The sequence below is a fragment of the Macaca mulatta genome, chromosome 16 (genome assembly GCF_049350105.2).
Source record: "Macaca mulatta isolate MMU2019108-1 chromosome 16, T2T-MMU8v2.0, whole genome shotgun sequence".
NCBI classification, from domain to species: Eukaryota; Metazoa; Chordata; class Mammalia; order Primates; family Cercopithecidae; genus Macaca; species Macaca mulatta.
Genome location: NC_133421.1, coordinates 59,475,308 through 59,502,754, shown reverse-complemented (window position 1 = coordinate 59,502,754; position 27,447 = coordinate 59,475,308). Strand labels below are relative to the sequence as shown.

At 50.8% G+C, this 27,447-nt stretch overlaps 1 protein-coding gene and 1 long non-coding RNA gene across 22 annotated transcripts; one reads left to right on the top strand and one right to left on the bottom strand.

Moving 5' to 3' along the window:
* Positions 1 to 522: 522 nt before the first annotated feature.
* LOC114673134 (uncharacterized) lies at positions 523 to 7,149 on the bottom strand. Its single transcript, XR_013406525.1, has 4 exons — positions 6,919 to 7,149; positions 4,279 to 4,486; positions 2,807 to 4,041; positions 523 to 2,009 (listed from the first exon to the last, which is right to left on the bottom strand). It is a non-coding gene; the product is annotated as an uncharacterized LOC114673134 (long non-coding RNA).
* MYCBPAP (MYCBP associated protein) lies at positions 3,666 to 27,154 on the top strand. 21 transcript variants are annotated; one of them, XM_077971174.1, is made up of 19 exons: positions 3,666 to 3,760; positions 11,832 to 11,959; positions 12,574 to 12,733; positions 12,876 to 12,979; positions 13,841 to 14,024; positions 14,279 to 14,394; positions 14,946 to 15,093; positions 16,387 to 16,502; positions 16,593 to 16,708; positions 17,247 to 17,355; positions 18,231 to 18,420; positions 18,869 to 19,056; positions 20,159 to 20,305; positions 21,444 to 21,833; positions 22,893 to 23,014; positions 23,748 to 23,863; positions 24,293 to 24,423; positions 24,616 to 24,786; positions 26,985 to 27,154. In XM_077971174.1, exons 1-19 carry the CDS (start codon positions 3,718 to 3,720, stop codon positions 27,084 to 27,086), a joined length of 2,781 nt encoding a protein of 926 aa, XP_077827300.1. In that variant the 5' UTR covers positions 3,666 to 3,717; the 3' UTR covers positions 27,087 to 27,154. The 21 variants fall into 21 exon arrangements, 17 of the variants coding, with proteins under 17 accessions (XP_077827300.1, XP_077827299.1, XP_077827298.1 ...); XM_077971173.1 differs by having other exon boundaries at positions 24,613 to 24,786; XM_077971172.1 differs by having other exon boundaries at positions 24,293 to 24,450; positions 24,613 to 24,786.
* Positions 27,155 to 27,447: the final 293 nt, after the last annotated feature.

Sequence of the window (27,447 nt, the reverse complement as noted above, 5' to 3'; positions counted from 1 at the left end):
TGATGAATCGTTTAAGGGGTGCAGCTGCCAGATGTGAGTGGGTGAGGGCAGATGTGAGGGGCATGAGCCAGCTATGTGTGGGGGTGGCCAGACCTGGTGGGGGGGGCACAATGGAAACAATAGGGGAGCAGGCCAGGTGGGTATGCGGAAGTGAGACACAATGGTAGGATGAACCGGGAGGGGGTCCAGATGTGAGGGGCTGGAGAATGGATGACCCCCAGCCTCAGTCTTTAGGAGGGTGGCTGTCCCTGGGAAATGGATGATGCAGTCTGTGGAGGAAATGCGCTTTCTATTTAGGGAGGCTGTTTAGGAGTAGCTGACGACATGCCCAGCACCTGGATGGGTGGAAATAAACAGAGACATGAAGCAATAATTTATGCTGTGTCCTCTGTCAACCTAGCCACCACCTCCTCCTCCCTGGGCTCCAGGAAGTTGCTCAGAGTTGTGGAGCTGGGAGGAGACTGCGGGAGCTATGCTGGTGAAGTGATGCTGTCATCTGAGCTTGTGCTTTACACACTGCGCTTTTTTTTTTTTTTTTTTTTTAAGACAGAGTCTTGCTCTGTCACCCTAGGCTGGAGTGCAGTGGTGCAATCACAGCTCACTGCAGCCTCGACCTCCCAAGCTCAAGCAATCCATCCACCTCACTCTCTTGTATAGCTAGGACCACAAGTGCGTGACATGACATCTGGCTAATTTTTAGAATTTTTTTTGTAGAGACAGGGTCTCACTATGTTGCCCAGGCTGGTCTCAAACTCCTCGGCTCAAGTGATCCTCCTGCCTCAGCCTCCAGAAGTGTTGGGTTATAGGCACAAGCCATCATGCCCAGACCCCTCCAGGCCTTTGTACCTTCTGTGTCCTTACCTGGAGTACCTGCCCCTTGAACTACCCATTGAACTCTTTATTTAGTGGCCCACCTCCTCTAAGAAGTCCCCCCTCATATCCAGTCTGTGGTTCCTAAATTGCAGCTAATTACTACCCCATGAGCTCACACATTAGAGTTGGAAATCTACTTTCAAATGACCCCACTTTGTGTCTAAAAGATTCCTAGGTTTGATTGGACTCTGAGCTCCAAAGGGCAAAAGGAAATGTTTCTTATTTTCTTCCATATCTTACAGAGCTTCTGGGACAGCCATGGAGGTAAGCCATTCCTGTCTCCCTTCAAGAAAGAACTTGCTATTCACCCACAAGGAGGGCAGTTAGCTTACAGCTTCTAACAAACATACTTTGCTTAGAGGACACGGTGGGTTGGCCAAGACTTTGTTAGATCTGCAGCACAATCTGAGGCTCTCCCAGCCCTTTCCTGCTTCCTCTCCTTCACTGGCCTTTCCACTACCCCCTCTCCCCACAATAAACCTCTTGCACTTCTATATTCATCTCAGCGCTTGCTTCCTGGAGGACCCACATGGCACAGCACCCCGCCTGCTGGATCATAAGTGCTCAGTTGTGAAGTAAACGGAACTGGGGATTCTCTAGAGGGTAGAGGGAAGCCGGAGCCTGGACCTCGGAGATCAGGAGAAGAGGGGCTGTCCACGGAGGATGCTGCAGTCATAACGAGAGCAAGGTCCAGAGCAGTGTGAAGAAGGGGCCATGCCCCTGGGGCAGGACCCAGCAATGGGGAACACACAGGGAGCTCAGGGATTCACCAGCCCTGCTGGCCTCCTCTCTAGCTCCTCCGCTGTCTGGGGCAGCTGTTGCAAACTCAGCAATGTCCCAGGAGACAGGGTCCAAAGAGCCCTGGCCTTGGACTTTTGAAAACCAGGTTCAATTTGTGCTTCCCGCTAGTCAGGTGACATTACACTCTTCTCTCTGGAGCTCAGTTTCTCCATCTGTAAAATGGGCTTATAATGTGTCCCCTCCCTTCAACCCCAGCATGATTTTGAGAATTGACTGAGAAGATACTACAGTTTGTGGAGGGCACCCTGTTGCATAGTTTAAATGCACACTCAGGCCAGGTGAGGAGGCTCACGCTTGTAATCCCAACACTTTGAGAAGCCAAGGTGGGAGGATCGCTTGAGCACAGTAGTTCAAGACCAGCCTGGACAACATAGCAAGACTATGCCTCTACAAAAAATTCAAAAATTAGCTGGGTGCAGTGGCACATGCCTGTAGTCCCAGCTACTTGGAAGGCTGAAGCAGCAGGATCATTTGAGCTCAGGAGTTTGAAGCTGCAGTGAGCTATGACTGTGCCACTGCACTCCAACCTGGGCAACAGAGTGAGATACTCTCAAAGAAAAATAAATACATACATATTCATTTAACCCTTGCAGTGGCCTTGTGAGGGCAGCATTATGACGACCATTTTATGTATACATATATATGGATGGATGGATGGATGAGATGGGGGTCTCACTTGGTTGCCCAGGCTGGAGTGCAGTGGTGCAATCAGAGCTCACTGCAGCCTGGACCTCCTGGGCTCAAGCAATCTTCCTGCCTCAGCCTCCAGAATAGCTAAGACTACAGGTGTGGGCCACCAAAGTTGGCTAATTAAAAAAAATTTTTTAGGCAGGGCACGGTGGCTCACGCCTGTAATCCCAGGACTTTGGGAGGCCGAGGAGGGTGGATCACAAGGTCAGGAATTCGAGACCAGCCTGACCAACTGGTGAAACCCCTGCCTCTACTAAAAATACAAAAATTAGCCAGGTGTGGTGGCACACGCCTGTAATCCCACCTACTCAGGAGGCTGAGGCAGGAGAATCGCTTGAACCTGGGAGGCGGAGGTTTTTAGAATGGGGTCTTCCTACGTTGCTCAGGCCAATTTTGAACTCCTGGCCTCAACCAATCCTCCTGCCTCAGCCTTCTAAAGCACTAGGATTGTAGGCCTGAATCACTGCGCCTAGCAGAGAAAACTGGCTCTTCTAGGTCAAGGCATTGGCTCAAGAACACATAGCTAGCAAGCCGGCATAGGTGGGATTAGAACCCAATTCTGTCTGGCTCTAGAACCCCTTCACTATTTGAGGCACAATTTACTGCGTGACTACTGGCACTAAACTTTGGGTTGGGGGCGGGGCCTGAGGTAGCTCCTGCTCTCATACATTCTGAGAGAGTTTGACAATAGGCAACTACATACAAAAAAAAAAAAAAAAAAAAAAATTCCAGAATGCATCAGGGCTCTAGAAGGGGAACAAAGCGGGTGCGTTTATAAACTTAAAATAATCAGAGGTAGCATCTTCAAGGACTGTGAGAATGCCCCAAGTCGGGGCAAAAGTTTTGGCTGTTCGGGGAAGTGATGAAAGGCCAAAGTGGCTGCAGCGAGCGTGGACCCGGGAGGTCACCAGGCGCGTTGGTGCGAGTGGGGGAGGGCAGCCACGGACACCTAAAACCCACGGTACGCCACGCAAGAGGTTTCAGCATGTCCTGAAAGGCCCGATACCCCCGGACCGCTGTGAGGGGGGCAGAGGGAGGTCCCTCGACAGGACGTGGCCTTAGTCGAGGAAGGTGGGAAGCACGGGCTGGCACCTGCGACGCCCCACCCGCCTCCCGTGGCCTAGCAGCAGGGCGGGGCGAGGCAGGTCCCGCACCCCTACCAGCCAGCCCGCTCCCACACAGCCCTCGGCTCCCACAACTCGCGGGGGTCCTCGCCCGGGCCCCCCGCCCCGCCCGGCTGGTGACGTCACGGCGCTCGTCGGCGCCGCCTGTGGCGTCACGGGTCGGGCCAGCGGGGCGTTCTAGGGGTCCTTAGCTCTTGGAGCCGCAGGCGGCGGGCGCGTGCGCGGCCCGATGAAGAAGGTGGTTTCCAAGCAGTCTCCGCCCAAGTTGATTGGTAGGTGCCCTCCCCGCGCGGGGCGCCGGTTGCTACGGACGCAGTGGCGGCCGCTGGCTGGCGGGCGTGCGCGGGGTCGCCGCGGGGGCGGCGCAGCCTCGGTGTCTCGGGGCCGGGCGGTGCAGGGTCACGCTCACCGCCGGGACGGCACCATGAAGTCTCTAAAGAAGGATTCCCGCCTCAAAATAACTCCAGCCAGATTATTAGAGGCCGCAGAGAGCTTCAAAGGTTGGCGCTGACTGCCTTGGGCGCTCAGGAGAACCCGGCAGGGGAAGCGGTCCCTGGAATGAGTTCAGGACACGGGGCCTAGAGGATGGGGATGGCACCAGGGATGGAGGAAAGATCACGGGGAAGTAGGGTACTGGGGATAGGACCCTTAGGGATGGGGGGACAAGGCAGAAAGAACCCACAGCGCACTGGGCCTTGAGAATGGGGACATAGGAAGTGGGAGACTGACAGAGAGGCCTCAGCGACCACTGGCTGGGGAGATGGCCTTGCGCAGGCAGGGATACCTTTACCTCTAACCACATCTTCGGGTGGCATGCAGGAGGCAGGATCCCCAGACTGGATGAGGTGCAGAAGAGCCAGGAAAGAGTTTAAGGGTAGAAGGGCCAGGAATTGGGGTCCTTGGGAAGAGGAAAGAATGGAGTGGTGAAACCAGCCACCTTGATGGGGTTCTTCGGTAGAGGAGGGTTGATGGGGGGCAGGCGTCACTCAGGATTCCTGCTGGAAAAACCCAGAAGAAAAGCCTTGCTTGGCTAGTTCTGTTTTTGACTGCCTTTTCCTACCACGTGCACTTTCCAGCTGGATGACACTTATCCAGCTCCTTTAGCCTGAAAAGAGTCGCTAGATATGACTGCTTCCTGGCCTCTACAGCTTCCTTCTGGTTGCACCTGGGAGAGCCACAGGGCTTCTGATAGCGGACGACTTCCACGGACATGTTCTCATTTGCAACCCACCCCCTTTTGATCTTTTTTTGCTGTTTCCATTTATTTATTTTTAAATTTCATTTTTAGCCCTTTGTGTGTGTGTGTGTGTGTGTGTGTGTGTGGAAACAGGGCTCTTGCTGTGTTGTCCCAGCTAGTGTCAAATTCTTGGCCTCAAGCGATCCTCCTGTCTCAGCCTCACAGACTGCTGGGATTCTAGGCATGGACCACTGCGCCCAGCCTAGTTTTGTTTACTGAGAGCTAGTTTTGTGTGGTACTGTGGCTCACCAGAAGGATATCGGTATTAACTGTGTGACCCTGGTCCTCAAGAAACTCAGTCTAATGAACGCCTGGAGGAGTAACCAGACAAAGGTAGAAATACAAATGCTGCGATGTAGGTGCCTATCGGGCTTCAGGGGGCTCAGAGCACCTGAGCTAGACCAGGGATGGTTGTAGGGGGACATCTTCTGAAGAAGGTGACATCTATGGCAGACAAGGAAAAAAAAAAGGAGAGGTTTGCTTCTCTAGGTCTAGGAAGCAGCATGAGTTTATGAAACTGTAAATGTGGGAACCAGAAGAGGCTGCACAGTGGGTAGGGCAGGGGCCAGACCATGAAAGGGCTTTATGTACTAGGTCAGAAAGCCTGATGTGCTCTTGCAGGCCCTGGGGAGACCCAGCCTCAGAGTTGTGAAAGCTCAGTGTGAGGAGAGGGGACGCTCAGAAAACTAACAGGAGCTTAGTCGCTTTTCAGTATGGCTCTATGTTTCTTCATGTATAAAAGTCCAACGTTGAGCCGGGCATGGTGGAGCACATCTGCAGTCTCAGCTGCTCAGGAGGCTGTGGCAGGAGGATTGTTCCAGGCCAGGAGTTCATGATCACACCTGTGAATAGCTGACTGCAGTCCAGACTGGGCAACACAGTGAGACCCCCATTATTAAAAAAATAAAAGTCCAATGCTGTTTTATGACATTATATATATATATGTATTTTGAGACAGGGCCTCACTCTGTCACCCGGGATGGAGTGCAGTGGTACAATCATAGCTCACTATAGCCTTGAACTTCTGGGCTCAAGCGATCCTCCTGCCTCAGCCTCCCAAGTAGCTGGTATTACAGGTACACACCACCATGCCCGACTAATTTTTTTTTTTTGTAGAGACAAGTTGCCCAGGCTGGTCTTGAACTCCTGGGCTCAAGCGATCCTCCCACCTTGGCCTCCCAAAGTGCTGGGATTACAGGCAGGAGCCACCATGCCTGGCCCATGACATACTTTTTACTAGTTGAGAGAGAGGGAATATCTGGTCCCCTTTCCCAAGGGCAGTCAAGGGCTTTCCTAGCTACTGCCTCCTGCTCACATAGTTTCTGGCAGATCTTATCAGATTTGAACTGCTATAAACAAATCAAAGAAAGATTTTTTTACTCCATATTTATTTTTAATAAGCAGAAAATTTAGTTTGTTAATTAACCCTTGAGTTAAGAACATGCACCAGAGTGAGGAGGGGAAAAAAAATGAAGTGGTTAGCATGCAAGATATCTTTTTAAAAATATCTCAGGGAAGCCTGTAATGTTGTAGTGCAGCACTCTCCCCCAGCCCCCATATAAGGCAGCTAATGACCAAATGTAATCTTGTAACCTTGTGCGATGTTTCTCCAAAGTCTCTGATTCTTAAGCAAAAAGGAAAGCAAAAACAGTGACTTAAACCTGTTTCTTGGGACCTGAGAGCCTTTTTGAGTCCCAGTACCCTGCCTTCCCGCCATGTGCCCCCCTACCCCTGCTGTCTTGTTGCTAAGAAGCCAAGAACCCTCCCAGCAGTATTAGATTCCCCTCCCCAACGAATTAAAGCTCCCCCCTAGTAGGGACAGCCCCTCCATGGTTCCCCCAGCCCAACCCTAAGGTCAGAATTTCCCAAAGACTTTAATCAACACTAAAACCGAATAATACTCAGATAAAACAAGAAGCAGAAAGAGTCCAGGTTTCGTCTCCCTCCATAGTTCCCCCCTCTGCATCTCCCTTCCTATCCCCACCTGAGCACCTTGCTTCCAGCCCTCTGGTCCAGCTCCAACAGAGACTGACTGATTACCCCATGCAAGCGGGGTGGTCCCTTTTACCCCTCACTGTCAGCATCAAGGGAGAAATGTCAGCTGGGTAGCTCACCAGGAGCCCTATAGCTTGGGATTCCAGACCAAAGAACCAGAGAGTGCTGGGCCTCTACAGGCTCAGTAGTCAGACATACCTCAGCCCTGTGGAGTCTTCCTGCAGGTCCTAAAATGATCCCTGGGGCTCTTCCTTCCCTGGTCTTCCCAGCTTGCCTCTGCCTCTCCGGTCCATCTGGCTCTCCGCATCTGATGAATCATTCTGAAATGCGCCTGTCATCAACTCACTCCCCTGGACCAAAGATCAGATGCCTGAGCCATGCTTTACAAAGCTGTCATGCTCTGGTTTCCCTCTCATCCCCAACATCACCACCTCCCCAGCAAGTTTTCTGTGTTATCGTGCCACTCACATGCCATGCTCAGCCCTGCTCCCTGGTTTGCTTGGACTTTGACCTCACCTGGAGCATCTCGGTTTGCTGCTATACCTCTACCTGTCTCTCCTTTGAGGCCTGCCTCAGCCTGTGGAGCCACCTCTGCACCTGTTCCTCTGAACCCTTCTTCAGAGCCCTGAACTGTGTAATCCACATGGATCTGTTCCTTTTTTGATGTCTAACCAAACCTATTGCCTGTACTGCAAATGTAGGAACTCCTCTACTATGTTATGATTGGTGTATATTCACGTCTGTTACATTTCTCAGTACCTCAAGAGAAGGAGCCATATCTTAACCTTTTATACTATCTTTGTAGTTTATAGCACATAGAAGAGGCTTGGTAAACGGTCCCTAGGAGCAATTTAAGATATATATATCCCTGGGCACAGTGGCTCATGCCTGTAATCCCAGCACTTTGGGAGGCTGAGGCGAGCACATCACCTGAGGTCAGGAGTTTGAGACCAACCTGGCCAACATGGTGAAACTCTGTCTCTACTAAACATACAGAAAATAGTTGGGTGGCCGGGCGCGGTGGCTCATGCCTGTAATCCCAGCACTCTGGGAGGTTGAGGCAGGTGGATCACCTGAGGCCAGGGGTTTGAGACCAGCCTGGCCAACATGGTGAAACCCTGTCTCTACTAAACATACAGAAAATAGTTGGGCGGCCGGGCGCGGTGGCTCATGCCTGTAATCCCAGCACTCTGGGAGGTTGAGGCAGGTGGATCACCTGAGGTCAGGAGTTCAAGACCAGCCTAGTCAACATGGTGAAACCCAGCCTTTACTAAAAATACAAAAAATTAGCCGGGCATGGTGGTGCATGCCTGTAATGCCAGCTACTTGGGAGGCTGAGGCAGGAGAATCGCTTGAACCTGGGAGGCGGAAATTGCAGTGAGCTGAGATCATGCCATTGTACTCTAGCCTGGGCAACAAGAGCGAAACTCCATCTCAAAAAAAAAAAAAAAAAAAAAGCTGGGCGTGGTGGCGCATGCCTGTATTCCCAGCTACTTGGGAGGCTGAGGCAGGAGAATCACTTGAGCCTGGGAGGTGGAGGTTGCAGTGAGCCGAGATCGCACCAGTGAGCCAAGATCACGCCACTGCACTCCAGCCTGGGGGACAGAGTGAGACTCCATCTCAAGAAAAAAAAAATGTATATATCATTTTAATGAATATTTTATTAACTAGAACATACCACTCCTTGACTGTATGCAGTAACAGAGCATTTATTGGACTACATTAAAGATAACTTTCTCAGAATAACCTTAGACCAGAGTTTTACTATTTCAATCTAAACCAAACATGAAAGATTGGCTTCTCTATCACTGAAGGGATGCGAACTTTGGCCCCCAAAAATCTTTAGCAGTGTTGAAAGTTTCTGTTGACACGTGGTAATTGTGTACCCACCAGTAAAAAACACACATCTGGAGATGTTTAATCACTTGGAAAGGTGTCAACCCAGTCAAGGTTATGGATGGAGAAAGCAAATGTCCTAGAAAATACAGGTAATACCAAAATATTTACAAAAGCAGACCTTCAACTGATCTCAGTTCTCATAGGCTGCCACCCACTTTGGTGAGTTTGTGTAGAAGGGAGAGGGGAGGTAGAAATCAAAGCCCAAGGCTGCATCTCCACACTTGGCGGCAGATGACACTGGAACTCGGGGTTCAGCTGTCAGCCCCGCATGTGTGTTTGTGTGCACAGAGGCATGCATTTAACAGACAGATACTCCCGAACCTTCGCTGACCCCATTACAGAAACAGACTGTGGATGATAGGCCGAATTTATTATTTTTTTCTAACAGAAAAACAAAAAAATTTTTAAGGATAGGTTCTCCTGTGTTGCCCAGGCTGGTTTTGAACTCCTGGCCTCAAGCAGTCCTCCCATCTCGGCCTCCCAAAGTGTTGGGATTACAAGCGTGAGCCACTGCACCTGGCCAACAGGCTGAATTCAGAACTATGTTTGGAATGATTTTGGTGTAAGTTTTTTTGGCCACTAACTTTATGGAAATTTCCTTAAAAAAAGTTTGATTTTATTAACCAAAACACCTGCCTTGATGTTTTAGTGATACTGCCTCTTAAAGATTACGGTGCTGTGAGAAGCAGTGGATAAAACTAAATTTTGTTTTAAACTCCCTAAAGGCAGAACTTAGATTTTCTTTTGATTGTTTTATGTAGGGCCTTATATCAAACCATTCTGAACCAGAGGGAAAATGACAGGGTTGACCAGCCAGAGAAATGAGATGTGTTTGAACCTGTTAAGCCACCTCTGTGAAAGGAAGGCAGGGAGTGTGTCCTCGTTGGAAAATGACCTGTGACCCCCTTCTGCCCCAGGTGTTGTCAATGTCATGCTCTGGCTGCCACAACAGACTCTTAAATACATTCATATGCTCATCTCGGTCTTGCAGGACTTTTTGTTTTGTTTTCTTAGAGACAGGGTCTTGTTCTGTCACCCAGGCTCGAATGCAGTGGCACAATCTTGGCTCACTGCAGCCTTGACCTCCTGGGCTCAGGCTGTCCTTCCCCTCAGCCTCTCAAGTGGTTGGGACTACAGGCATGTACTACCATGCCTGGGTAATTTTTGTATTTTCTTTATAGAGCCCAGACTGGTCTTGAACTGCTGGGCTCAAGCGATCTGCCTGCCTTGGCCTCCCAAGATCTTGCAACTCTTAATCCATTCCTTGGCATGCTATATTACCCATGGGGTAAGCCTTCACATGGCTCACTGAGCTCTGCACGATATGGCTGCTGCTGCTCTCTCTGGGCTCTGCCTCTTCCCTCCCACCTCACCACACTCCAGCTATTTAAAAACACATGCTTTGAGTTCCAGGGATGTGCTCCATTATCTTGCCTCTATGCCTCTTTATGTTATTTTCTTTGGAATGCCTGTTCCCCAGGGCCCTTTCCTTTCTCAACTTCTTTCTTCAGCTCTGTTTAAACATCCCTTCCTTAGGAAGCCCTCCCTGACCCCCCCGCCTCCCACACCTGCCGACTCTGGGCTGGGTATTCCTCCCCACCATGTTCCTGTAATTACTCTGGTTCAGTCTGTTTCACGGTCTTGTTTCCCACTGGGCATGTGCTCTTTAAAGACAAGCTCTGACATAGATCCCCAGAACCTAGCACAGTGCCTGGCACGGAGAAGCTGCTTAAACAATCTTTTTTTTTTTTTTTTTTTTTTTTTTGAGACGGAGTCTCGCTCTGTTGTCCAGGCTGGAGTGCAGTGGCCGGATCTCAGCTCACTGCAGGCTCCACCTCCCAAGTTTATGCCATTCTCCTGCCTCAGCCTCCCGAGTAGCTGGGACTACAGGCGCCCGCCACCTTGCCTGACTAGTTTTTTGTATTTTTTAGTAGAGACGGGGTTTCACCGTGTTAGCCAGGATGGTCTCAATCTCCTGACCTCGTGATCTGCCCGTCTCGGCCTCCCAAAGTGCTGGGATTACAGGCTTGAGCCACCGCGCCCGCTCAACAATCTTTATTTAATGAAATAGTGTGCAGTAAATGGCCAGTGGTGAATGTTCTGCTTCCCCCACAGAGATTCTGCATTTTAACCAGTGTCTTATGAAACCCAATGCCTTCACCCAGAAGCATGGATCAGTGCCAGCACTGGAGGACACTGGCAAAACATCTAGTTCAGTTGTCCCAAACCACTGTGCATCAGAATCACCTAGGGAGTTGAAAAAATTATAGCTCCCTAGGCCCTGGCTCCATGCAGTAGCCAGGAAGCTGTATTCATAAAACTCCTCCCAAGATTCTGAGGCAGACATTGGACTAATAGTTGGGAACCACTGATTTAGTCCAACTGACTCTTTGTACACATGGGGAGCCTGAGGCCTAGAGAGGTTAAGTGATGTGTGCCCAAGACTGTCCAGCTTATAAATAGCATAACCTGAAATGGAACATCTTTTTGCATATTAAAAATAATCGTTTTTGTACAGATGGAGTCTCAACTATGTTGCCCAGGCTAGTCTTGAACTCCTGGGCCCAAGCAATCCGCCTGCCTTGGCTTCTCAAAAGTGTTGAGATTCCAGGCTTGCACCATGGCACCCGAAATGAACATCTTTTTGTTTTGTTTTGTTTTTGAGACAGAGTCTCGCTCTGTTGCCCAGGTTGGAGTGCAGTAGCGCGATCTCAACTCACTGCAACCTCTACTTCCTGGGCTCAAGTGATTCTCCTGCCTCAGCTGCCCGAGTAGCTGGGACTACAGGCATGGGTCTGGCTAATTTTTGTATTTTTAGTGGGGACGGGGTTTCACCATGTTGGCTGGCTGGTCTCGAACTCCTGGCCTCAAGTGATCCTCCTGTGTCAGCCTCCTAAAGTGCTGGGATTACGGGCATGAGCCACCATACCTGGCCTGAAATGAAGCATCTTCTGATCTAAATTCTGGCTACAGAAGTCTTAGTCACTGTGGTGAGCCAGAGGCTGTGGGTAGGGGGACCCTCCAGAGGGAACTCCTCTTGCCCCAGCAAAGTGCCGCCCAGGCCACCTTGGCAGCCTCTGCTATCTCTTCAGCTGGTCGGCTCTGCACTGCCCCCCCATGGAGTCTAGTATATATTTATACTTTTGTGTGTATATATTGACATATACAGAAGGAGCTCTTTAAGGACTTAATAACTTTCTGCTTCTCTTCAGAAAAGAAACGGGCAAAGGGACCTGAACAACCCACACCCCCAATTCAGGAAGAGCCTGAACCTGTTAGCAATGTCCTACAAGGAGATGACATTCTTGCTTTGGCCATTAAGAAGGAAGACTTGAAGGAGGTGAGGATGAAGCCTAAGCTTCCCTTATCATAGAAACGTTTCCCTGCCAGCAGCCTGAGTGGTCTAGAACACCAGCCATGTCCACTGTCTTCCCACCATCTCCCTACTCATGGGGAGTGTCTAACTCCATGCAAAAATCCACTGAACACAGATTCTTTTCACTTTACCACCTTAAGGAATTCACTGTGTTGTCTGTTTTAACATTTCTGAGATTCCTATAGAACCACGGGGGAAATGAGATGATGAGGTATCTTGTTCCCATAGAGGTAGGTGCCATCATTCCCATTTCACAGAAGGGAGGATGAGTTTAAGGAGCAAAGGTACAGCTCTGGGTAAAGCTGCTAAACCCTAACCCCATGCTTCACCTGGGAGAGTCAGCCACCTCTCACCTGAACTATCTGGAGGCATAAGATGTTCTTTTTTTTCCCTCCAGGATATTACTAAGTCACATATCTGTTACACAGGCATTTCCTCAACAGAACATATGGGCAGAGCTGAAGACACAGATCTGTCAGCCTTCAGGAACTCCACCTAGAACTAGAACGGAGGAGATGGGTGGTGCTCTTCCTCCTTCCACCACAGGTGGAATTCTCCTTTGTTTTATTTATTTTTAGCAACATATTCCTCGCCTTACTGAAAAGGAAGATAAACGCGTCATTACCCAGAAATTTATCATCCGTAAACTCAAACCCACGGATCCTAGGAGGAAGGTCTGCCACCTTGTAGCACGTCCTGCAAATCCCGATGCAGCCACAAAGCCTCTGGACTACTCTGGTACACCCAGTCTCAGCCCTGGCTTTACTGTCTTTCAACTCATGGGTCAACCTCAAGAGAAACCCAGTCTCCATCAGAAAGTTGCCCTCTTGAGAGTTGCCCACCCACAGCTTCTTTCCCCTTTCTTCTTTTATCCTCACAGGTCCCGGTGACAGCTTCGATGGCAGTGACCAGATCCTGCCCCACCACATCTTGGGGAGTCTCCAGGACTTTAAGAGAATTGCACTTGCTCGAGGGAACACCCGGGTTTGTTTGCACAGAACTACCCGGATGACAGCAGTCACTGAAGTCATTTCGGTCTTCCACCTGACAGAGTCGAGCAGGGCTGGGGTTAAAGAGACAGTTTAGTCTCTAGGTTTCGAGTCTGAGTTGATAAGGGACCCTCTCCCAGAATAGTTAGACACTTCAGTTTCAAGGCACAAAAGGCAGCTGAAGCTGGCTTCAGTGAAGTTGGGGATTTACTGTAAGGATTCCAGAGACTGCCTCATGGAACCCAAAGGTGGGAGTACCTGGGTCTGAGTAGACTGAACCCAGAAAGGCATCAGGACTCAGGGCCCACATGCCTCATTTCCTTCTGCTCTGTGCACTGTCTTGATTTTCCCTTCTCTGGAGACTGGCCTGCCCTCCTCACTCCACGTGGTGGAGGAAGGTGGCTTCCCACTGCTTCCTGGGCCATGGGAAGATTCTGTATCTTTTCAACCTTCCCATCATGCAGTGCTTCTCCTGTCTCTTCCCCTTGCTTCCCTGGATCCAGGCTGACTCTGGTCAGGCGCTAAGGGGCCTGGGGCCATGTAAGAATGCTTCCATTTACACATGGGTGAAGGTGTCAATCAACGTCAGTTGTGAGGAGGACCAATAACACTAGAAGATGTTGACCCCAATCTTGAAACAGAAGTTCCCTTTCTGTGGGAGAGTGGACTGACAGCTGATTTCAGGGCCCCCTGGTTCTGGGATTTATTTTCTGTCACTGGCTACCCTGGAGTCCTGAAGAGGAGGGATTCTCAGCACAGTGGGATAACAGCATGGGTTTAGGCCTCAGGAAATGTGTGCTCAGCCCCGCCCAGAGCCTTCTCACCGCCCTCCACATGCCTATGTTGTACTTTTCAGCTGGCTGAGCTGATACCTACCTCACCCTGTCTGATGACCCTCATCTCTGCTAAAGGAGAGTCAAAGCAAAAAGCCCCAAAAGAAGAGAAGAGACCTCCCTGGGCCCCACCTCCTCAGCACAACTTTCTGAAAAACTGGCAGCGTAACATAGCCCTGCGGAAGAAGCAGCAGGAAGCCCTCAGTGGTGAGCAGAGCAGACAGGGCTCCCGCCCAGCCTCCATCTGGTGCAAGGCTCTGCTGGATTGTTTACTCCTCCAGACCCTGGCCTTGGGCTGACCACATTTGTGCTGTTCACTCCCAAGAGTGTCTCACTCTGAAGCTTCAGTGGGTCCTGAAATCAGCCCCGTGAGGGAGGCTGCCCGATGCAGACTGCCGACTGCCAAGGCCCCTGTTTGTTCTGGTTTGGCAGAGTGGCTGCAATCTTGCCTCTCTCTCTAGAACACCTAAAGAAGCCAATCAGTGAGCTGCTCATGCACACTGGGGAGACCTACAGACGGATCCAGGAGGAGCGGGAGCTCATTGACTGCACACTTCCAACGCGGCGTGATAGGAAAGTGAGGCCACCTGTCCTAAGTGCCCGGGGGGCGGGGGGTGGCACGGAGGAGGGGGGTGGGGGGCAGGTGTCTGGACACAGGGATGCTGGTTTCAGGTGGCACAGCTGGGGAGAAAAAACCTATCCATTGCAAAGCATCATTAAGCCCTCAAGGCCTTTACTAAATTCTGTGATTAGTCAGTAAAGTTATTCAGCCTGTGGTGGCCACACAGGTAGCGAGTTATTAGAGTAGTCTTAGTGTTTGTCTCCTAGGAGCTTAGACTGAGTGGAGCCTACACCCTAAGGAGAGAGGCTGAAGAGTCCCCCCCTCTTTGTTCTGGTAGACCAGTGCAGTATCTGTACCAACCCACACCATCTGGCTGGGGGCAGGAAAAGATGACAACAGGGTGTCCAGAAAACGCGGCAGTGGATGCTTCTGTTCTGCAATCATGGCAGCAGTGAATTCCCCAGAGGGAGCATCTGTAGCCTGTGGTGGTGCTTGTCTTCTCACATCTCCACCAGCATCTGGCTGAGGTGTCCAGGTAATCTGACTCACCTTTCCTTCCTTGCCAGAGCTGGGAGAACAGTGGGTTCTGGAGTCGACTGGAATACTTGGGAGATGAGATGACAGGTCTGGTCATGACCAAGACAAAAACTCAGCGTGGCCTTATGGAGCCCATCACTCACATCGGGAAGCCCCACTCCATCCGGGTGGAGACAGGTGAGGCGCAGGGCTGTAAGCCAGCTGGCATCTTGTGCCTGGCCCAGAGGCAGGGTAGTGTGGCAGTGGCCAGCATGGCTCTACAGTGCGGCCCAGGGCCTGTTTCTCTGTGGCCTTAGGCAAGTCCCAGAGTCTTCCTGAAGTCTGGCTCCCTCTTCCTTTTCTTCAGTAAAACAGTGAGAGAGCTAGGAAACTGGAGTGCAGCCATAGAGCTGCCGTCCAGTGTGGAGCCTTGAGCTGCATGCCGCCGGTGAGCACCTGGACTGTGGCTGCCCTGCACTGAGAAGTGCTATCAACTGGACACTGGCTTTAGTGTGAAAACAATATATTTTATTAATCATTTTTATATTGATTACATGTCAAAATGACAATATTTTTTATATACTGAGTTAAATAAACTATATTACTAAAATGAGGCTGGGCACAGTGGCTCACGCCTGTAATCCCAGCACTTTGGGAGGCTGAGGCAGATGGATCACTTGAGGTCAGAAGTTCAAAACCAGCCTGGCCAACATGGTGAAACCCCATCTCTACTAAAAATACAAAAATTAGCTGGGCATGGTGGTGCGTGCCTATAATCCCAGCTACTTAGGAGGCTGAGGCAGGAGAATTGCTTGAATCTGGGAGGTGGAGGTTGCAGTGAGCCAAGATCGTGCCACTGCACTCCAGCCTGGGCAACAAGAGCAAAACTCTGTCTCAAAAAATAAATAAATAAATAAATAAAATAAATAAACTATATTACTAAAATGAATCCCACCTGTTTGTTTTTTCCTTTTTCAGTGTGGCATCTAGAAAACTTTCAGTGACACATGTGGCTTGTGTTTGTGGTTTGCATCCTGTTTCTCTTGAGCATATCTGCTTTAGAGCTTGCCAGGCTGCCTGGGTTCAGGTCCCAGCCATGTCGTGTTAGTGAACGCCAGAGTGGTTGAACCCCTCTGGCCTGTAGTTTCCTTATCTGTAAAATATGCACAGAGTTGTGACAGGGCTAAATGAGATATGAAATGTATTAAGTTCTGACTCATTGTTAAGCACTCAATAAAAGGTAGCTGCTATTATCATTTTTACTATAATCCAAAAATTTGGCTATTTGGAAGCTAATTTTGCAGGAGTCTTGTGTAGGGCTGCTGAGGAGATACGGGACAGGAGAGCGGAGTCCAGCTGCTGCAGGGAAGCTGTATTTTTCATCCTTCCTAGAAATGGTGTTGGGATAGGCACTCTCAGAGCCCTTGAGAAGTGGGTGAGCAAGGGGGCATGGCAGCAGCCTGTGTTGAGGGTCCTTGGACCTCATGCTAGGATTACCAGCCCAGAGGGACGCTTCATACCGCTACACCTGGGATCGGAGTCTATTTCTGATCTACCGACGCAAGGAGCTGCAGAAAATCATGGCAGAGCTGGATTTCAGCCAGCAGGTTAGTGTGGCCTCCATGCCCCAGTCAGAAGCCTCTTGGGGCAGTGCCTGTCTTCAGTCAGCTCTTCTAACCTTTCTCCGTCTCTCGGAGGATATTGATGGCCTGGAGGTGGTGGGTAAAGGGCAGCCCTTCTCAGCTGTTACTGTGGAAGACTACACAGTGTTTGAAAGAAGTCAGGGAAGCTCCTCTGAAGAGACAACATACTTGTGAGTGCAGCCTGAACCCGGGGGAGGGAGGCTGAAGAGTTCTCCAGCAACTACCAGTATGAAAGAGCAGGCTTCCCTCCCTGAGATCAGGGTGCCTCCAGCCTAGCTTCTCTCCAGTGGTTGCCACCCACTCCTTGAACCCATTCCAGCAGCTGTGCTAGCTTTCCTGTTGCCACCTGCTCCTTTCCAACAACTAACTCCTAATGGGGATTTCCCAGACATTCCCTTGCTGGTCAATTGAGGGCTCTCTAGACCCTCCCACTGCTGTGCATCTTGAACGCCTCTGGCATGGAGAGTCTATGTATTTCTGTGTACCATGAATAGCTCTGGCAGGAGGGCTTGAAGAGTCTGTGTGTTTCTAAGAACCTCCCACCTAGAGCAATGGGTCAGGAGGAAGCTGCACAGGAGTGGGGTTGATCATACTCCATTGCAGGGTGGAGCTGGTTGTGTTTCTAGGCTTCCTGGTGACCATTTCTGTGGGTTCCACATGGCATGACTGGCAGCCTAAGAGAAAATAAGTCATTGGCTTTTCTTACAGAGGCACATTGGCAAGTTCCTCTGATGTCCCCATGCCTATTCTCGGCCCTTCTCTTCTGTTCTGTGGGAAGCCAGCTTGCTGGATCAGAGGCAGTAATCCACAGAACAAGGTAAAACTGCCTCCACCGCACCTGCTGGGAGGGCCTCCCTCGGGGGTGCAGCCCCGAGGTGTCTGTGGCAGTTACCAGCAGCCTGCACAGTCTCCTGTTTGCGTTTTTATCTGGTCGTGCATTCAGCTTATCTGAAAATGGTGACAGCAATACTAACTTGAGCAAGAATAAAATCACAAGGCTGCAGACTGTCATAAGCCACTTGGGGCTTATACCTAGCCCCCAAGCATGTAAACAAGCAAACTCTCTCAAGTAGGTATGGCTCTAAGAAGGTTCTAAGATATTCTTCAGATGCTAAGGAATAGAAATGTTCATTGGGTATAAAATATATTTTATCTGACCAGGCGTGGAGGTTCACACCTGTAATCCCAGCACTTTGGGAGGCTGACGTGGCTGGATCACCTGACATCAGGAGTTCAAGACCAGCCCTGGCCAACATGGTGAAACCCTATCTCTATACTAAAAATACAAAATAGCAGGGCGTGGTGGCGGACACCTATAATCCCTGCTACTTGGAAAGCTGAGGCAGGAGAATTGTTTGAACCTGGGAGGCAGTGTTGTAGTGAACTGAGATCACACCATTGCACTCCAACCTGGGTGACAAGAGCGAAACTCTGTCTCAAAAAAAAATTCTATATAAATATATATATAATTATATTTATATATATATTATCTTCTCTTCTTACTATTGAGGGTAACCTCAGAGATCAACCACATTGGAGTAGGATATCACTCTGTGTGACAGTGGCCAAGCCCTGGAGGCCTGGGACACGAGACTTGCAGTGCTAAAGCCAGAAAAGTCCTGGGCAGACCAGATGAGTTGCTCACTCTAGGCCAGGGTCTCCAGCAAAGACATTTGTCCCTTCTCCTTCCAGAGGCAGGTCGGGATTGCTGTTCACTTGACCTTTGAAACCCTAGAAGGCGAGAAAACCTCCTCAGAACTGACTGTGGTCAATAATGGCACCGTGGCCATTTGGTATGACTGGCGACGGCAGCACCAACCGGACACTTTCCAAGACCTGAAGAAAAACAGGATGCAGCGATTTTACTTTAACAGCCGGGAAGGTACTTGGGAGAAGCCACCCTACACGCTGGCTCCTGTCTGGGGCTGGTTTTATCCTCGTGAGACATCAAAATTTAGTTATGACCCAGCTCCTGTAAGTTTGAGTCCCTCTCATTCCTTCCGTAAAATGTGTGGCCTGACTATTCATGTCTGTTGAGAGACTGACGGAACTTGAGAACCCGGGGACGTGAGCCACCTGGGAGCAGAAACGTTCTAGGGGCTCAGTTATCTAGATGCACAGGCCTGGAGCTAGGGTGGCCAGCTGTCTCTGTTTGCCTGGGACTTTAGCACTCAAAATCCCCCTTTCCAGGAAACCTCTCAGCCCTGGGCAAACTGGGATGGTTGGCCAGTCACCTGGCCTGGGGCTCAGTTAACTGCATGTAGCAGCATACAGGTCTGGGGCTCAGCCAGCTCCTGCATGTTGAAAACCTCAGTCTCTGTCCCTCTCAGGTGTGATTCTGCCTGGAGAAACTAAAACCTTTACCTTCTTCTTCAAGTCTTTGACTGCTGGGATCTTCAGGGAATTTTGGGAGTTTCGAACCCATCCTACTCTATTAGGAGGTGCTGTGCTGCAAGTCAATCTCCATGCAGTCTCCCTGACCCAGGATGTTTTTGAGGATGAGAGGAAAGTACTGGAGGTAAGGGACCCAGGACCATGGCCGCTGTGGGCATCAGCTAGGGTATCCTGCTATTCTTCCTGGCAGTGCCTGCAGGGATGGTATTTCTCCCAGCCTAAGAGGAGAACTGAATTTTTAGCAAACAGGTAACTACTTTTGCTCCACGAACACTTCCCAGGGCTTGTGATGTAAAAGATGGGTGCACTGGCTAGGCAGGTGAGGAGCAGCTTGCAGCAATGCCATGCATGGCCCCACTGAGTTAGAAAGAAATTAGACTGAGCCTAAGAGGCAGACTGTGTAAAGTACAAATAATGCGTGGCCCTATGCACTGGTCTGTGTTTTGTTCATCGCTGTCTAGTACTATACAGTGGAGTTGTGTTTAACCGACAAGACTTCAAAACCAGGGATAATAATTAATAAATAGCAGGGTGAGTCTGCCCACCGTCCCACTCAATCAGCTGACAACTCTGGAGTGAGTGTGAGGTGGGAGCTGGGAATCTGTTCCCCCGAATCAGTTTCACAGTGTGGCCATCTGAGCCATGCATCCTGGGATTTGGTAGAAAGCTGCGCTTTTTTGTTTTTTGTGGTCCCCAGTCACAAGGCCGGCTCCTTCAGCTGGAGCTCAGCCAGTGGTGATCAAAGGTCATTTTGACAATGTCATGCTTGCTTTACTCACTGACTGTAGCACTCATGTCTCACACAAGGTGCCCCTCCCCTGTGTTTCTGTGACACTGACTAAAGCCTGATGAAGGTTCACCACCATCCTCAGAAGCACCCCCACTGTGTGCCCCACCCCTTCTTCCTAATCTGGTGACATGCTAACTGTGTGACCACCAGGCCCCAGGCAGCAGCAGCCTTCCCTGGAACTGGCCCTCCTCTGGATCCTTTTCATCCATTTTAAGGAACAAGGATGTCTGGAGAGATTCAGAGGCTGTCGGGTCTTAGAACAGGCGTGTGTGTGTGTGTGAGAGAGAGAGAGAGAGAAAAAGAGAGAGAGAGAGAGCGCCAATGCCAGGAACTCAGACCCTAGGAAGGCACAAAGTCCTGGGGGCTCCAACTTCCTGAAGGATGCATGGGTTTTGAGAGCCTGGGCTGCCATCCTCTGCCGCCTTCCCATTTGCAGAGCAAACTGATGGCCCATGAGGCAGTCACCATCGTTCACGAAGTGCTGCAGGAGGTGCTGATGGGGGTCTTGACCCCGGAGCGCACACCATCACCTGTGGATGCCTATCTCACCAAGGAAGACTTGTTCCGGCACAGGAATCCTCAGGTGAGGCCCAGCACCAGCCTCTGTCCCATCACGTGTGCCCTGAGTCAAGGGTCCCCAACCCCCAGGTCGCACAGCAGCAGGTGAGCAGTGGGTGAGCCAGCATTACCGCCTGAGCTCTGCCTCCTGTCAGATCAGCAGTGGCATTAGATTCTCATAGGAGCGCAAATCTTATTGTGAACTGCACATGCGAGGGATCAAGGTTACACACTCCTTATGAGAATCTAACTAATGCCTGATGATCTGAGGTGGAACAGTTTCATCCTGAAACCATTCCCCTACTCCCTGCCATCCGTGGAAAAATTGTCTTCCATGAAACCAGTCCCTGGTGCCAAAAAGGTTGTGACTGCTGCCGTAGGTGAGAGTAATAGCAAACTCTTTTATGTGTCAAACTCTGTTCTGCACATCTTCCATGAATGCCTCACCTCCCCTCACAGCAGTCCTATGAGATGGGTACTACTTATTTTTATTTATTTAGTTTTTAGAAATAGCATGTCACTCTGTCACACTCCAGGCCAGAGTACAGTGTCCCCACTCATAGCTCACTGTGACCTCAAACTCCCCAGCTCAGGTGATCCTCCCACCTCAGCCTCCTGAGTAGCTAGGACTACAGGCATGCATCACCATGCTCAGCTAATTTCTCTCTCTTTTTTTTTTTTTTGGTAGAGATAGGATCTCTCTCTGTCACACAGGCCAGTCTTGAACTCCTGGGTTCAAGTGATCCTCCTACCCTGGCCTCCCAAAGCACTGGGATTGCAGGCTTGAGCCATTGTGCCTGGCCCTGGTACTATTTACATCCTCATTTACATTGAGGAAACTGAGGCCCAGAAAGATGAAGTAATTTGCCCAGGGTAATTTTGCTAATAAGTGGATTCCTGATGAGAACGGAGCTTCACAACTCCTTCATTCAAACCCAGGCTTCCTTGGAAGCCCAAATGCAAAAAAATAGCTTCAACTTGGAGGTTCCCAGGTTGAAAAGGAAGTAGGGGGCCCCTCTGGCTGCAGCCCTCCTGCTGGCTTCCTCCCTGCCTCCTCCATCAGTGCTCTCAGGGGAATGGGAAGAAGCCAGGTCCAGCTGGCATGGGCTCCGGTGCCTGCACCCCAGCCTCTCCCTCACAAGCCTTCCCATCTTCTGCTGCAGCTGCATTACGAGCACCAAGTGGTGCAAAGCCTGCATGAACTGTGGCGCCAGTACATGACTCTGCCCCCCAATGCTGAGGAGGCCAGGCCAGGGGACAAGGAGCACATCAGCTCCATAGCCACAGAGAAGGCCTCTGTGAATGCTGAGCTCTTACCGCGCTTTAGGAGCCCCACCATTTCTGAACCTCAAGTGCCCCAGCCTGAGAATGAGGCCCTCAGGGAATCCGGATCCCAGAAGGCCAGAGTGGGAACCAAGAGTCCTCAGCAGAAGAGCATCATGGAGGAGATCCTGGTGGAGGAAAGCCCAGATGTGGACAGCGCCAAGAGCCCCTGGGAGCCGGATGGCCTTCCCCTGCTGGAGTGGAATCTCTGCTTGGAGGATTTCAGAAAGGTGCTTCCAAGACCCTGGAAGGCGTTGGTAGAGAATATTCCTGCCTCGAACCAACAAAGGAGGCCCCAGCAGCCCCTCTTGCTCCATGGGCAAAGAAACAAAATCTGAGAGCCCAGAGAAAGTGATCTCTTGGGTTATCTATCTATCTATCTATCTATCTATCTATCTATCTATCTATCTATTTATCTATCTATCTATCTATCTAATCTTTGAGATGAAGTTTTGCTCTTGTTGCCCAGGCTGGAGTGCAGTGGCACGGTCTCAACTCACTGCAACCTCCGCCTCCCAGGTTCAAGCGATTCTCCTGCCTCAGCTTTCCAAGTAGCTGAGATTACTGGCATGCGCCACCACACCTGGCTAAATTTTTTTTGGTGGAGTCTTGCTGTGTTACCCAGGCTGGAGTGTAGTGGTGCAATTTCGGCTCACTGCAACCTCTGCCTCCCGGGTTCAAGTGACTCTCCTGCCTCAGCCTGCCAGAGCAGCTGGGACTACAGGCGTGCACCACCACATCCAGCTAATTTTTGTATTTTTAGTAGAGACGGGGTTTCACTATGTTGGCCAGGCTGGTCTCAAACTCCTGACCTCATGATCCACCCACCTTGGCCCCCCAAAGTGCTGGTGTTACAGGCGTGAGCCACTATGCCAGGCCAATTTTGTATTTTTAGTAGAGATGGGGTTTCACCATGTTGGTCAGGCTGGTCTCGAACTCCTGACCTCAGGTGATCCACCCGCTTCAGCCCCCCAAAGTGCTGGGATTACAGGTGTGAGCCACCGTGCCCAGCCGGGTTACCTGTTTTTGTCTGGGGTGCCCGCGCTTCTATGTTCCAGGAGGGGGGCCCACTCTCTGACCCTGGCAAATCTTGGAGAAGGGGTTCATAGGTACAGATTTCTGAGGGGAGTCCCTGGCTCCCACCAAAGGCACCCAGACAGCTCTCCATGGCTGCATCCCCTCCTGGTTTCTGGTCCCCTGCCACCCATCCCCACATCACCATGCCCTTCACTAGAGGACACAGAGAGCCTTGGTGTCCTGGTGCAGAATGGTGCCCATGACCCTGCCAGGCAGTGATGGTGCTCCCTGATGAGAACCAGAGAGAGGATGCGCTGATGAGGCTCAACAAAGCAGCCCTGGAGCTGTGCCAGAAGCCAAGGCCATTGCAGTCCAACCTCCTGCACCAGATGGGGTAGGTGCCCTGCCAGGAGAGCCGCCCCATCTCCTTCCCTTTGTGGCATCTGCAGGGGTCTTGGGACTCCAGGGCTCTGAGTTTCCCTTGAGCTCAGGTTGCTAGAGCATGCCGCAAACATTCCATGTTCTGGAACCCTGCGGTGCCTGCTGCTCACTGGAGAGCAGTCACAGCAGATCAAACACCTTCACTTTTTTTTCTTCCTGTTTTTTCCTTTTTCCTTCTCAATGAGCAGAGGAATGAAAAAAGGAGAAGCCAGAGGGCAGAAAGAAGGGTGGGGGCAGATTCCATTAAAAGCTTCACTTCTCTGCTGTCACCCTCCCTGGTGCCTGTTTGGAACTTGCTTGTATAGGCGTGGGGTCCTTTTCAAGGCCCTCAGGACAAGCCCCAAGAGCCTTACGCTGGAAGTCTCATGCAAGGTTCAGCCCCTCCAGTGGGACTGGGCCCAAGTCTGGCCCTGGCCTCAAGCCCTTTGAAGTAGGACTGAATTCATGCAGACCTCCTAACCCTAGTCCTGGGCCATGTTTTTTCTTGGTTGCCACCCAAGGCAAGCCAGAACCCCCTCCAAGCACTTGCCCTGGTGGCGAACAGTGAGGATGCTGGCTGCTCAGGCGTGTGGCATTTCCACAGCAGTTCCTGGCACCAGGGTCTTTGAAGAGAGGGACCCAAGCCTCTGCAGGTTCAAGGACAAATGAGGAGTGATGGCATTTCTCCACTATATCTTGCCCTCTAGTTTGCAGCTATGGCGAGATGTGATTGACAGCCTGGTGAGCCATTCCCTGTGGCTGAGGTCTCTGCTGGGCCTGCCTGAGAAGGAGACCATCTATTTGAATGTGCCTGAAGAGCAAGGTCAGATCTTGTGCAACCAACCACACCTCTGCATAGCCCTCCTCATCTCTCTGAATGGACAGGCAGCAGTGCCTGGGCCAGTCATACTCCTATGGTGGAAGCTCTGCTAGGCTGAGTCCATGGAGGAGGCCCCTTACCCCCTTCTGTCAGCTGCCAGGATGTGGTACCCAGAAGCTACCTTAGTGACCACCTTGGTTTAGTAATCCCAGCAAAGTTAAATGACTTATCCATGGTCGTTCATGGGAGCATGGCAGAGCCGGGACCAGAACACAGAAACACCACAGTCCTGTTTCATGAAGTCACGCGCCTACCAGGGCTCAAGGCTATTGTCCTTTGCTTTTCCACCTCCCCTCAAGCCTCCTCACGTGCCTGCAGCATCCACTAGGCTGCTGGGGGCCTGTCACATTTTCTTCCACCCACCTCCCTTAGATCAAAAATCACCTGCCATCATGGAAGTGAAGGTACCTGTGGGGAAAGTTGGGAAGGAGGAGCGGAAAGGAGCAGCCCAGGAAAAGAAGCAACTGGGGATCAAAGACAAAGAAGACAAGAAAGGAGCCAGGGTACTCGGGAAGGAGTCATGCTGGGGCGTGGTCTGGGCCAGGTGGGGCTGGGGAGGGGATTGGAGGGGCTGCAGACGTGGGGGCTGTGGAGGTGGGCATGTGCCCAGGCTCTCCCAGTGAGCTACTGTTGAGGACATCCTGGGCCTACCTCTGGTGCTCCTGAAGGCTGTGTGTGTCTCCCTCTCCCAGCAGGACCGTCCCAACAGCAAGAAGCACAGGGCAAAGGACGACAAGAAAGTCATAAAATCTACAAGTCGGGACAGGTTTTCCTTGGAAGACCCTATCCCTGACATCAACCTCCCTTCTCAAGAACCCATAGACCCCCTGGTCATGGAGAAATACACCCAGAGGCTGCACAGCGAGGTGAAGGGAAGCACCCAGCAGCCATTCCCCCGCCTCCCACCTGCCTCATTCATTCTGTTCAGTCTGCAAACAATAAGTGCCCACTCCATCATGGTGGAAGCAGAGCTGCTTCAGGAAGGGCATCCTCGTGTGTGAGACAGGCCTCATGAATAAGAAATGTGCCTAGCGTGTTAGGTGATGAGCACGATGTGAGAGAAGATAGACCAGGCAGGGAATGGAGGCACAGAGGCCTCAGTGAGGAGGTGACAACCCACAAAGACTTGAAGGGAGAGGAAGGGAGGCCAAATGGACGTCCAGTGAAGAGTGCTTTAGGCAGGGGGAGCAACTGCCACAGGAGGGAGGGGCCAGAAGGGACAGGGTGGTAGATGGGGAACAGGTCGTAGGGGTGAGGGATGGTTTGTAGGCTACTGTGAAGACTTGGGATTTTTCGGAGTGGAAATGAGAAGTCATGCAAGGTTTTGAAGAGCAACGCGATAGGGTCTGATAGGCTTTAGAAGATGGCTCTGGCTGCCCTTTGGAGAACAGACTCTAGGGGAACAGAGAGGAAGGAAGCCCTTCTCTTTATGCTGCTTCCACTTACTCCCCGTTAGGTGCATCCTGGCAGACGTGTTCCTTGGGAGAACACCATGTAGGGTGCATTCCCATCAACTGTAAGGTTTTTGAAGGACTAGAGAGACTTCATCCTAATCCGTTCTTAAGTAGCAGGTCCTTAGAGATTCACCCAGGTTTTCCGTTTGGTTTTTTTTGTTACTGTTGTTGTTTTGGAAGGGAGGTCCACAAAGCCATTTTCAATATGTCAGTATGTCTAATGGCCACGCCTTGTATTCTTCTAAGGTGGACACCTGGGGAGCTGGGATTACATCATGTATGTGTTCACACTCTGGATCTCATTTGATCAAAAGTTCCCTTTGCCACTGGTGACATCACTAAGATATCTGATGGTTGATGGGGTCTAGAAAGTAATTAAAGGGCTCTGAGGACCCACGGGGGTCAACCCTTCCATGGCTCTTTGATATTAAGAATCAACTAGCAGACCAGGTGCAGTGGCTCATGCCTGTAATCCTAGCACTTTGGGAGGCCAAGGTGGGCAGATTGCCTGAGCTCAGGCGTTTGAGACCAGCCTGGGCAACATGGTGAGATCCCGTTTCTACTAAAAATACAAAAAATTAGCCAGGCATGACACTCACCTATAGTCCCAGCTACTTGGGTGACTGAGGCACAAGAATCGCTTGAACCCGGGAAGTGGAGGTTGCAGTGAGCTGAGATCATGCCATTTTACTCCAGCCTGGGTGACAGAGCAAGACTCTTATCTCCAAAAAAAAAAAAAAAAAAGAAAGAAAAAGAGAATCAATTTGTTGGCCAGGCACCAGTGGCTCACACCTATAATCCTAGCACTTTGGGAGGCTGAGGCAGGTGGATTGCTTGAGCCCAGGAGTTCGACATCAGCCTGGACAACACAGGGAGACCCCATCTCTTCAGAAAAAAATTAAAAAAAGAATCAACTTGCCTGGGCTTGTATGATCCAACCCCATTGGAGGGCTCAGTCCCAGAGACCTTTCAGTGTGTGGATCTGTTATACAGGAAGGAAAATTGGCCTCCAGAAGACCAGAGTAGAACTGGGACTGAGCCCAGGCCTACCCCAAACAGCTAAATGGGCACTGCTCCATGGGATCCCTGGAGTTCCCCTTTAACAACCTGGCTCCAGTGCCTCCATATGTCAAAGGTACTGGCGCAGGGCCACCTCCCCAGATTGGTTTCAAAAATAAAACTGCAAAAGCAGGTGGATTGCTTGAGCCCAGGAGTTCAAGACTAGCCTGGGCAATGTGGTGAAACTCCATCTCTAAAAAAAAAATAGAAAAAAAATAGCCAGGTGTGGTGGTGCACGCCTGTAGTCCCAGTTACTTGGGAGGCTGAGGTGGGAGAATCACCTGAGCCAGAGAAGTCAAGGCTTGCAGTGAGCCATGATCACACCACTGGACTTCAGCCCGGGTGACAGAGAGATCCTGTCTTTAAAAAAAAGAAAAAAAAAAAAAAAAAGGCAAAACCAAAAATTATTTCAGAAGAACTTTGAACTTGTGAAATTCTTTCACAAACAACTGGGTTCTTTCCCCTCTCCAGCTATTCTCCCACAGCACAGTTGATATATAGGTGCTTCCCACAGAGCAAACCCTGCCTGTGATGTTGTCCCGTTCTTCCAGGTCCATGGGCTGCTGGACACCCTGGTGACCGACCTGATGGTCCTGGCTGATGAGCTCAGCCCCATAAAGAATGTCGAGGAGCCTTTGCGTCTCTGCACGTGACTCTCGGGCCCAAGCAACCTTCTGGAAAACGGGTTAATAAATAATAAAGAACCTTCAAGTTTCTGCTACTTCTGTGTGCCTCTGTGTCTTACATGATGGATCTTGACTAGGTCATCTCCTGTTCCAGGTCCTCCCATGTCCCGTCTGCCCTCAGATCCCCTCCTGCCAGCTGCCAGAGCCCTCCAGCAGGAGGAGAGACAGACATAGCTGGGGAGGTGATGTGAGGGATGCCAAGCAGAAGAGCGGGTTGGTAGCAAGACAAGGAGTCAGGTGACAGGACACAGTGTGTCACCTCTGGTAGTCCCTGCCTCTGGCTTCCTTGTCCCAAACTTTTAGGGTCATGCTTCCTGGAGCCAGGTCT

Excerpts from the sequence above, each read along its gene's own strand:
- MYCBPAP (XM_077971162.1), top strand. The coding sequence starts at position 3,718 with ATGAAGAAGGTGGTTTCCAAGCAGTCTCCGCCCAAGTTGATTGGTAGG. Across the intron at positions 11,960-12,573 it reads AGAAGGAAGACTTGAAGGAG|CAACATATTCCTCGCCTTAC; the intron begins GTGAGGATGAAG and ends ATTTATTTTTAG. Across the intron at positions 20,306-21,443 it reads TCCGGCACAGGAATCCTCAG|CTGCATTACGAGCACCAAGT; the intron begins GTGAGGCCCAGC and ends CTTCTGCTGCAG.